The sequence below is a fragment of the Rhinoderma darwinii genome, chromosome 4 (genome assembly GCF_050947455.1).
Source record: "Rhinoderma darwinii isolate aRhiDar2 chromosome 4, aRhiDar2.hap1, whole genome shotgun sequence".
In the NCBI taxonomy this organism is placed as follows: Eukaryota; Metazoa; Chordata; class Amphibia; order Anura; family Rhinodermatidae; genus Rhinoderma; species Rhinoderma darwinii.
The window spans coordinates 99516720-99528836 of record NC_134690.1 but is presented as its reverse complement, the minus strand read 5'-3'; the positions used below and the strand labels follow the sequence as shown (position 1 = coordinate 99528836).

Below are 12117 nucleotides of genomic sequence, written 5' to 3'. Positions count from 1 at the left end.
TCACCTCCAGGAGCGTCAAACAAAAAATATCCATTAGCTGAGGCGGACTCTTAGAATACATGGGTCTATTAAAGGAACCAATGGAAAGGAAGTGGAAACGGATGTTGGCGTCTAGTACGGCAGCCTTCAATCCAAGTTTTGCAGCTATGTATATTGCAAGATGTTAAAAAAATTGGTTAGATCAGCGGAATGATCACTTTTTAAACCCAAAGCTCAAAGAAAGCAAATATTCGCACCTATGCCAATCCTGTAAAAGCCTTGGACTTTATGTCTGTGGTTTTTACTGATGCTGTCAGACTTGGTGCCAGATCAGCAGCTCTCTAAAATTCTGCTAGGAGAGCTATCTGGCTTCGTTTCCTGGTAGAGACACTCTTTCTAAGTCTAAGCAATGCTTTTATAGCCTCTGAAGGAGATCGTCTCTTTGGTATCGGCCGAGATTATATACTAGGAGGCTTTCTTTCTGACACCTGTGTCTTTCAACAAAGACTGTCCTTTCAGAACCAGAAAGTGAACACTCAAATTCTTTAAGAAAAAACAAAACAAAAACCTTGGGATTTCAAAATCAAAGACTGAAGGACAAAGTATTTCTATGCTAACTCTGGAGAAGGCTCATCTATAAATATCCAATGGCGCTAGGGGATGTGTGGGGGGCAGGCTAAGATCCTTCTTCCAAACATGGTATGCAATTTTATTGATAATGGACATTGTATTGACATTGGCTTACGAATTAGAATTCAACTCTCTACCTTCCAGAGACTTTTTTGTGACCACTCCTATTCTAACTCCTTTTCTCAGCAGGAAAACATAGAAAAACAAATTGTGGATCCAGTTCATAAAGCTCAGCTCAAACAGGGGTACTAGTCTCAACCAGGGGAACTAGTCATTGGCTTACGAATTAGAATTTAGCTCTCTACCTTCCAGAGACTTTTTTGTGATCACTCCTATTCTAACTCCTTTTCTCAGCAGGAAAACATAGAAAAGCAAATTGTGGATCCAGTTCATAAAGCTCAGCTCAACCAGGGGTACTAGTCTCCCCTGGGCTGGTTGACCATGAAAAATCAGACCATATACCCAGGCAGAGTTGAACGTTCAGCTTTAATCCTCCTTTCTTCCACAAGAGAAAAGCGCCGTGTTGATTCATATAATCTCCTCCATTTTGCTCTCAAAATTCCGCTACAGTTAGAGAAATGTCCAGTTTTGGGATTGCTAACATCTTGCATTCCTGCTGTCAGGTTGTCTTAAGCACATTCAAGAACCCTTAAATCCTTTCTTCTCTCAAGTTGGGACAAAAGACAAGAATCCTTGAACCACAAGAGGACAATCCCTTTCAAGGTGAAACAGTCTATCAGTTGGTGGACACAAGAAGAAAATCTGCTAAAAGGAGTTCCCTGGTCCCCAAAGCATCCAGCTGTCATAACTGCAAATGCCAGAAAGCTTGAATGGAGAGCTCACTCAGGTCAGAACATTGTTTAAGGCCCATGACCGCTCTCCCTGAATCTGGCTTCTTCAAACCAGAGAAAATTAATGGCTATATGGGAGGCCCTAAAGGTCCTAACACCAGACATAACAGGAAGGTAAAGATTTTTTTCTTCGCTGTCCTACCAAGTGAATCTAACAGGAGTTGTGTATGCCCGCCCTCCCTTCCCTCTAATTTCTAAGGTTCTGAAGAAGGTGCTAGAGGGAGGAGCAAGAATCCTTTTGCTAGCCCCATATTGGCCCAAAAGTTTTTGGTTCTCATTATTACTGCGGACGTCCCAGAAAGCTCACTGGCATCTACCTACAGAAAAAAATCTACTGTTGCAGAATTCAGTGCTGCACCCATAGGTGAGACGTTGTTATCTTACAGCTTGGATGATGAACGGAAGTTACTAAAGGAAAAGGGTCTTTTGGACAAAGTTATTAACACCTTGTTGAAAAGCAGAAAAAAAGGTAACTTCTAAAGTGTACCATGAAGTGGGGAAGACCTGCCTTTCAGGTTTTTTTTTTGAGCCAAACTCTTCATCAGTGACTTTGTTCCAGCCAGAAATATCTGCCATTCTTGATTTCTTAAAGTCAGGTTTGCATTTAGGACTAAAAACCATCACTTTCCTGTTGCACTTTCACGTTGCACCTTAGTGCCTTTTTTGATCAAAATGTGTCAAGAGATTCTTTAGATCAACCTCTCACATGGAAGCTTCCAAGAGTTCCGCCATGGGATCTACAGTAAATCTTGTTCTTACAGCACTTACAAGACATCTGTTTAAACCAAATTGAAGAATCCAATAAAATTCCTGACTTTTAAAAACTGCATTCCTACTGGAAATAACATCTGCTCGTAGAGTATGTGAAATACAAGCCTTCTCATCCAGTCCTCCCTATCTGAATATTCTTGAGAACAGAATTGTTCTAAAACATCTGCCCTTCTTCCTTACCCAGTGTAGTATCTGTGTCTGCCCAAAAATGAAAAAGCAGAGGAGTTCCATTCATTGGATAAGAGGAGAAGCGTCATTACCTATCTCGAAAAGACCAAGAGATTCAGGGAACAAGACCAATTATTCATCCAGTTTCAGGGCAAGATTTCCATTTCCAGATGGATTCCATTTCCTTTTCCTCCAATCTCACGGAGCACTCTCTCTCATGCCCTAAAGCTCATTCAAACAAATCTGTTTCCACCTGATGGGCTGAGAGTGCTACTGCCTCTATTGAGCAGATCTGAAAGGCTGCGACGTGGTTAACCCCTTAACGACATTCCACGTACATGGTAGCCATTAAGGGTGGGCTCCATACTCCGTGAGTGACGGCTATGTTATACAGTCGAGACATCACTGCAACGGGTGGAAACAAAGATCACTTTGATTCCGCCCGTTTATCCCCTTAAATGCTGCAGTCAATCGTGACTGCGGCATTTAAATTGTTAGAATCAGGGGGGTGCCCCCTCAAACACGCCAGCGCAACTGGCAGGGATTCAAAGAAGACTGTCAGTATCACAATATACTGCAATACATTAGTATGATCACTGGTTCAAGTCCCCTAGGGAGACTAATAAAAAAAAGTACAAAAAAGTGAAAAACAGGTAAATAAAGTTTTTTTATAATGTTCCAAAACAAAGTTACAAAAAAAACCCTTTTCCCATTTTGTCCCTAAAGCAATGTTAAAAAAAGAACAGTTAACATAATTGGTATCGTCGCGTCTGTTACGATCTGAACTATCACAATATAGCGTTGTTTAACCCGCTCGGTGAACGCCGTAAAAAAAAATATATATAGAACATGCCAATTGCTGTTTTTTGGTAACCTTAGCTCTCCAAAAAAAAAGAATAAAAAGTGATAAATAAGTTGCATGTACCCTAAAATTGTATAGGTGAAAACTACAGCTCGCCCCGCAAAATTAAAGCCCTCACATCGTTAAATTGGTGGAAAAATAAAAAAGTTATGGCTCTCAGAATATGGTGACACAAAACATTTTTTTTTAGCAAATAGTTTTATTTTTTTAAAGTGGTAAAACATAAAACAAAACATATAAATTTAGTATTGCCATAATCGTATCAACCTGTAGAATAAAGTGAATATGTAGTTTTTACCGCCTGATGGACGACCGTAAAAACAAATCCCCCAAAAAATTGCATAACCTCAGTTTTTTGCCCATTTCACCCCACAAATCATTTTTTCCAGCTTTCCAGTACATTATGCAGTACAATAAATGATGCCATGAAAAACGACAACTTATCCCGCAAAAAACAAGCCCTCATATGTCTATGTTGACAAAGAAATAAAAAAGTTATGGCTTTTGGAAGGCGGAGAGGAAAAAACGAAAATGAAAAAACTCAAATTGGCCTGGTCTTTAAGGGGTTAAAGGCAATGCACACCTTTTGAAAAAAAAATGTTTAAGTAAAAATATGTGATTGGTGCAACTTTCAAAATACTTTTTAGCAAAAATTATTTTTGAGATCCATCTGCTTTGTATCCTGTATACAGAGCAGCTGTATCGTGCACTAAGACCTGAATCCATTAGGATCGCGGCACTGACGGGTTCAGTGAAAGCAGGTCCTTTGTATCTCTGACACGCAGTATCCACCTGTAATCGATCACATCTAAGTTATGAACTTAGATGTAATCAATATCAGCTCAATCCGCTGTATCGTGCACTAAGAGCTGAATCCGTCAGGTCAGCGGAATTGACATATGCAGGATTCAGCGTAAGATACAGCTGCTCTGTATACAGGATACAAAGCAGCTGTATTTCAAACACTGAAAATAATTTTTAATAAAAAGTAGTTTGAAAGTTTCCCCAAACACACATAAACATTTTTATTTAAAAAATAAAAAACTATTTCAAAGGTGTACATAGCCTTTAAGTCTACACCTTTTACATGGTTGGACCAGATGCAATGTCCAACCATGATCTGAGTTTTGGCTCAAAAGTTTTACAGGCTATTGTTATCTTCCTCAAGGAAAAAATAATAATTGTTAGTCCTCCTGGTGGATATGTAGGGGGAAATATGATGATCATTAAAAGGTTAAGATTAAGATTTTCTGTACTCTGCCTTGTAGATATTGTTTCAAAAATTCAAAAAAGTTATTTTTAAAAGCTTCTCGTTAAGAGCTGTATTGTGAAAGTAATAATAAAATATTTTTTCTTGATACAGTCAGGTCTGCAACTAGAAATGATTGGGTCCTTGGAGCATAGCTATTAGAGTAGCTCAGTAATGAGCACGGCCGACCTACTACAATTGACTCATGAACCAACAAAACGCAACTAGCACAGAATTTTCATGTAGACTGCATGTTACATGGTCAATTACGCTAAAAAACAGAGAAAAAAAAGGCACGTCGTGAGATTATGTCAGATGGGAGTGGGAAGAGAATGAACCGTCCGAGTGCACTTACCTGAGAAAGAGATAGATAGATTTAGATTTGTCAAGATTAGGTGTGCTAGGTGCTGCTCAACTCCTCACAATTGGAGATTTCCACAGGAGTAGTATCAGATAAACCATATAACCAAAAAACAAGAACAAAAGGAGGGTGCGTTACCCCACCCACTGGTATAGTTCTAAGGCACCTATTACAGGATTCACCATCAGAAGAGGCACTGTGCCACTCTGGCATCAATTGTTGCTTGCTTACCGTTAAACCTTTATTTTGGGAATCCTTTCCAGGGTCGTGTGTGTATAAGGGTCTATTATAGTAATTTTGTATAGTCTGAAGAAGGGAAGATTAATTCCTGAAGCGCGTTACCATTAAAGAGCTTCTGTCATATCTATTGGTCCACTGCATCCTTTTAGGACAAATAATATACATCTTCAGCCTGTTCTTTAAGGTGAGCTTTGTGTACCCACTTTATTTGTATATTACTGTTGGGTATTGCATGCTGAGCGCCACTCTATTGTTTTCTGTCCTTTTTTTTCAATCTTGATAACTATGTCCACAGGGAGACCTACAACATCAATATATATTTGAGTTTGGAATAATGCCTACACACCTTTTCATACCAATGTAGCAGACCCGTGTCTCTTGATAGTGGAATGGTGTAGTCCATGGATGTATCCTGTGTAACGCATTCATGGGTTAACTGACTAGGACAAAATGTGACACTGTTCACATTATCGATGCTTGACTCATAACCCTGTTGTTAAATAAATGTTAGGAGTCATGTGATCTGAGGCAGTCATTTAGCATCGGTGTTATAGAACACGCTCTGCGTCATATTAGAACGTTTTATGATTATCATAGTTATACCTAAATTAGTTAAAATAATAAAACCTTTTATGTACATAATACTGTACAAATTCAAAGTCTAATATGATTTGTTTCACTTACTCACCATTATCAAGGTATTTACTCACTGCAAACAAATGAGAACATTCTCGGTTACATACATAGCTAGTCAGTTGATACAATTATTTCCAGTCTAAGCAATGCCGTGAGCTATGAACTGGTGTTTTGACCTGCCCTTGTATCACTAAGTACGGCCTTTTCAGTGATACTGTATGTTATAAATTTTATCTCATTTTAAGTAATTTACTTTGGATTTTAGTGTAGGGACCGACAAGACAATGGTGACCTTTGACGTGTGTTGTGAACTTGCATATTTTGGCCAAAATATAAACTAATACCTCATGTTTTATAATTTTTTTGCAGGTTGTAGTCTGGCCTTGTTATGTTGGGGGGAAATAGGGTGTTAGTACTTTGTGTCGTGTACGTAGGCCCTGTTCACATTCCGGTTCGGCATTCCATTGTTCTGACCCGTCAGAAGTGCAGAACAACAAAAATGCCGGAAGCGCAGGCTCCATTGAACAATGAAGGTAATCAGCGCCTGACAATTGACTTTGATGGGTTCCGTCGGGGGGCATAGTTTTACCGGACACAATAGCGCAGCATGCTGTGCTATTTTTTTGGGGTATATTCGGCGGAATCTGCGGCGATGGGAGCCCATAACAGATCCTCCAGACGTAGATGTGAACAGGTGCTGGGCAGCTCACCTGATCTAATAGTATGGGTGTAACTAATAGGCCGTAAGCCAGCATTGTGCACTACATGTAACCGCGTGACTGGCACCTTATAGAAGCCTTATCTGTGTGCAATTATAATACTAATCAACCACCCCCTCATAAATGGTGTGTGAGTGGATGTTCATTGGTATTTTGAACCTGTCGAACGCCCTCCGTATGACATCGTGGCTAGTCTGAATCCTTCTGGGAACTGGTGTTTGAACCTGCCCTTGTATCAGTAAATATGGCCTTTTCTGTGATATAATACTCTGCACTATACAGCCCAGACTTCAGACTGATGCATTTTTACAAACTAGCAGAGACATTTGTGCAGCTAATAGAGCATTACCTAGACTGGATACATTGGGGGAATTTATCAAGCACTCCACGCCAGAATTTTGGCGTAGAAAACTCATAATTTGCGCAAACATTTAGCATTTTTACATTGCTTTTGCCACTTTCCAAAAATCCGGGGTAAAGCTTAATAAAGAGAGGCGAGGCGTGCTGTGGCTCAACATATTTACGTCAAAAACTGACGTAAATTATATTGTAAATCTAGGCCAGCTTATACCTGCTGTAGATTTCTCTTTCAGGTGCACGGACGGCCAGTGATGCACCTAATTTCATAAATTTGGCGCATCTTATTCCAGTGATTTTTATATTAAAGTGTAGCTAAACGTTTGAAAAACTTCTGACATGTCATAGTGACATGTCAGAAGTTTAGATCGGTGGGGGTCCGATCATTGAGACCCCCACTAATCGCTAGAACGAAGCAGCTGAAGCGCTCAGCCGCTTCGTGTCTGTTCGGGTTTTTCCGGAAATAAATGTATCGTGTATGGACTCAATAGAAAGTCTGTGAGCCTGTACTCCGGTACATCGGCTTTCCGGAAAAAGCCGAAGAGACACAAAGCGGCTGAGTGCTCACACGAGCGCTACAGCTGCTTTGTTGTAGCGATTGGTGGAGGTCTCAGTGCTCGGACTCCCACCAATCCAAACTTCTGACATGTCACTATGACATGTCAGAAGTTTGTCAAACATTTAGCTACACTATAAGATTGGCATATGAAAAGCCAGTCTTAATAAATCTCCATTGTAGGCACCACTTCTCATCTGAGAAAATTCAAGTACAAAATTGCTAATAAGAAATTCCATCTAAAACCAAGTAACTACAGGTTGGGTAGAGAATGATGACTGTTCAGTTACTTCTCATTTGCTCCTGTAAACTGTCACTTTATCAGCATCCATTGTGACCCTTATAGTGCGTGTGCTGCTCAGGAGCAACTGAGAGAATGTCAAATACCATGAAACAAAACTCAGAGAGGCTGAACCTACTCCTTATGGCTTAGTTTGAAGCTAGGCTACAGCTCTGACTTATCACCCAGTGTTATGTACTTCTTTAGGCTTTGGCTCTATACGATTATAATCAAAGCATTTGACATGGTTCCCGGAGTTTGCCTCCCCAGACATTTTTAGATGATTAGAAGTTGTCCTAGTACAATTTTCATTCTAGACTTCTCTCCCCCGTATTTCCTGAACTGGCATAGTACCAGATTCAGTACTGGCTTGTTCTACTTGGAGATTGAGAAACAGAATTTCAAAATGTAAATTCTAAGTTTCTTTTTCTTTGAAATAATGTCATCCAAGATCTATTGCAAAATTTCTAATTGTGAAAGCTAAGCTGTACTGATCTGGATAGATTTCTATGTCTGTGCTCCTTCACAACATGCTCCTCATCCTAGAGGAGTCCATATATTTGATTTAATTTACAGTGCCAGAACCTGATATTATGTGATCATTGAGGCGTTTAATTCTAATGTTATTTCTTATGTGTATTTTCAGGTGGCCTTGATAGTGTTTAAGGATCATGAAGAAGCTCTTCTTGGCTTTATTTACGGTGGTGTGCTTGACCTCTGTGCAATCTCAAATCAGCCCATTATCTCTTGAGGAGCTTGGTTCAGACATTGGAATCCAGGTGTTTAACCAAGTGGTAAAGAATAAGCCTCATGAAAATGTGGTTATTTCCCCTCATGGCGTTGCTTCAGTGCTTGGCATGCTTCAGCTGGGTGCAGATGGCAAGACTAAAAAGCAGATGACAACGGCAATGCGATATAAAGTGAATGGTCAGTTTTCTTTTTGTCAGTTTCTTATAATTTGTGGGTGTATATAATCTACAATGTTAGAACTGTAATGCATACTTATGAATTCTCAATTGGAGACCGTGATCTAATTTTGTAAAATACCTATATTTCATAGCCCGCTACTAAATCATTGTTCACTAGTTAGGTGGAGTACCCATTTAAGGTATACCTACAAGTTTTTAAGTACTTTGCGTAACATATCAGGGAAAAGCAATTTTTTAACAAATCTTTATTAAAGAGCACCTATTATTTAACCAATTACATAAATAGAGTCACAGCTTCATATAAAAGCGTAGCTATAAAAGTAAAACTATTTTCAACATAATCTTTTCTCGAACGCATTGCTGTTATACTGCAGCACACGAGACATGTGACAGAGCGTACTTCTTCTGTGTCCTAGGCAATAGTCTTTAGTATCGGAGTCAGTGCCATAGATTCGCCCAGCGCTGGCTCTTGCACTGAAGAAGGGAGCCTTCATGCTGCGGTTTAACAACACTATACCCTAATACAATAATTTAGAAAACTATTCTATTGCAAATTCCTGTGCTATAATAGTTTTTCCTTTATAACCCAAGGTATGCTTTAAATAATCTTGTGATACGTTTTTATGTGGGTGGGAGCTCTGTTGCGGTAATATTTATTCATTATATAGCCCATTGCTAGAGGGTGCAAAAAAATGGAATTAGTAAAGAATCCATCTTCTATCTCACTGGACGCTGTGTACCTTCTGTGTTAAGATTATACTCTCTAGTCAAGGCTTTGGGCCGTTCTCTGAGTGCAGGATTACAGAGCACATCTCTAAACACTATAACTAATATTGAGAAAATCCCTTTTACTTAAAGAGGCTCTGTCACCAGATTATAAGCGCCCTATCTCCTACATAATCTGATCGGCGCTGTAATGTAGATAACAGCAGTGGTTTTTATTTTGAAAAACGATCATTTTTGAGCAAGTTATGAGCAATTTTAGATTTCTGCTAATTAGTTTCTTAATAGACAACTAGGCGTGTTTTTACCAACTGAGCGTTGTACAGAGGAGTGTATGACGCTGACCAATCAGCAACCAATCAGCGTCATACACGTCTCATTGTTCCAGACCATTGTTACAGTGTGATTGTGCAGTGAAAGAAGCCGGGCTGGAACAATGAGAAGCGTATGATGCTGATTGGTCCCTGATTGGTCAGCGTCATAAACTCCTCTGTACAACGCCCAGTTGGTAAAAAGTAAAAACACGCCCAGTTGTCTATTAAGAAACTAATTAGCATAAATCTAAAATTGCTCATAACTTGCTCAAAAATGATAGTTTTTCAAAATAAAAACCACTGCTGTTATCTACATTACAGCGCCGATCAGATTATGTAGGAGATAGGGCACTTATAATATGGTGACAGAGCCTCTTTAACTTGACATTCATGGTATAGCATAGCTACTTGCCAACAATGTCCGATCAGTGGGGGTCCAGCCACTTTTACTACCACTGTAGGGCCGTAGGGTCTGCCAAATTTGCTCGATGGCTGACCATTGCCCCCACCTCAAAAGAAGCCCCTTTTTAATGTGTATGAACTTAAATGACAGTAATCTAAACTGCCTAGCATAAAGTAGGTCAACTGTGGGGGAATACAAAGCTGTGCATAGCCAATTTTATGACGGTCTATAGTCTGTGTCCCAGTGTAGACTGCCCTAAAGGGTCTCAGGATAATTGCAAGGAATTAGAAAGTAAGCAAATACTTGAAGTTAAAGATTTTTTATGTAACATTTATATTATTTGTGCCTTTCTTAAACTCCTGGAAGTTTTATTTGACTAGATAAAGTAAAAAAAATAAAATATATATATATATTTTTCAGTGGTCGGCAAAATACTAAAAAGGATCAACAAGGCAATAGTAGCAAAGAAGAATAAAGATATTGTCAATACAGCCAATGCAGTGTTTGCCAACAGTGGATTCAAGATGGAGGAACCCTTTGTCAGCAAAAATAAAGAAGTCTTTCACAGCCAAGTGAGAAGTGCTGACTTCCAGGATAAGAACACTGCTGCCTCTATGATCAACCAGTGGGTAAAGAATGAGACAAAGGGTAAGCAGCTCACAGATGTGCTACACTTAGCATGTGAGCCTTGTACACAGAGAATATTTAAGAAGCCCATGTGGAAAGGAGTCTATCAATGGATAATGTGGATTCACTGAAATGTACTGAAATGTAACTATCTTATGATACACAAGTCTTTATAAGATGTCTATAGCCCAGTAATTGTTATCCTAGATCATTTTCATAGAAGTAACACAACTTACTGCAGCACTCACCCCCTTCAATTATATAATACATAATTTTTGAGAAATAAGGTAACGAATACTATAGACACAATTATTTCTAATTCTGATGGACTAACAGGACAAATTCTCGTTCTTTGAGTTTATAGTGATCTTGTCCATACGTCAGTAAAATATTAGGAACTTGTTGCATATACTGTAATAATCAGGTCAATAGCTTCCTATGTGTAGACCTTGATTTGCACTGACCATTAAAGGGCCTGTCCTACTATTAAGTGTTATAGCAATATAATTCAGCATCTAAAATTAGTTTTGTAATTTACCTTATGCTACAATAATGCTCCACGCAAGATATTCCCTTTACTTCATTATATTGGCCACCCTTGTTGTTCAATCTGTATAGTAATGTGCATGACCTCCTACTGAGCTGAATTAGGGAGGACTCACATGCTCAGTTCCACTCACCATATGCCACCAGTCAATAAAAAATGTCTTCTCTTCTTGTCAGTAAGGAAGTAGAGAAGAAGATTTATTCAGAAACACAGTTTGTCATTGTAAAGTTTCTCCTAGATAGGAGGCAGAGGCAGCGAAACAGAACAATCTGCCTGTACAAGGCAGTGAGGGGGCGTAGCTGCAGCAGAAAGGTCACGCCCCTGAGCTGCCAGCCTGAAAGAAATCTAGCAGAGCAATTGGAGCAATGAATGGGGAGATCTCTGGATCCATGTAAGATACAGGGCTGGTTCTAGCTATGTTAGAAAGAGATTGTCATGCACTATATTATGTCTAATTTTCTTTTTTTTTTTCATTAATTCTGGGACAACCCGTTTTAAGGTTCATCTCCTTTCCATGTCTTCTAGGTATGATTGACAACTTAATATCACCGGAGTTATTAGACAGCTCAATGACCAGATTGGTTGTAATAAATGCCCTGTATTTCAAGGGTCTTTGGAAATCTCGTTTCCAACCAGAGAACACTAAAAAGCGGACTTTCCATGGCCCTGATGGAAAGTCTTATCAAGTCCCAATGCTGGCCCAACTTTCTTTGTTTCGGAGTGGTAAGTATCATTGAAATTTTTTTTACTATTAGCCTCTACATAATTTTTTAATGGTATCTATAGAATAGAATAAACATAGGTTAGACCACTATACTCTGTTATATACCTATAACTCATAATTTATAATTGCAGATAACGGACTCTGCTCAGTTTGTGTGCACACATTCACATAGTGATCTAGAGTTCGATGTA

At 39.1% G+C, this 12117-nt stretch overlaps 1 protein-coding gene across 1 annotated transcript in view; it reads left to right on the top strand.

Moving 5' to 3' along the window:
* The window catches only part of SERPINE2 (serpin family E member 2), a 49702-nt gene that overhangs the window by 21788 nt on the left and 15797 nt on the right, over positions 1-12117 (top strand). Inside the window, exons 2-4 of the mRNA XM_075861427.1 lie at positions 8306-8586; positions 10449-10676; positions 11728-11925. Of these exons, the coding sequence (XP_075717542.1) occupies positions 8331-8586; positions 10449-10676; positions 11728-11925 (682 nt within the window). The 5' untranslated portion in view covers positions 8306-8330. The remainder of the gene's footprint in view (positions 1-8305; positions 8587-10448; positions 10677-11727; positions 11926-12117) is intronic.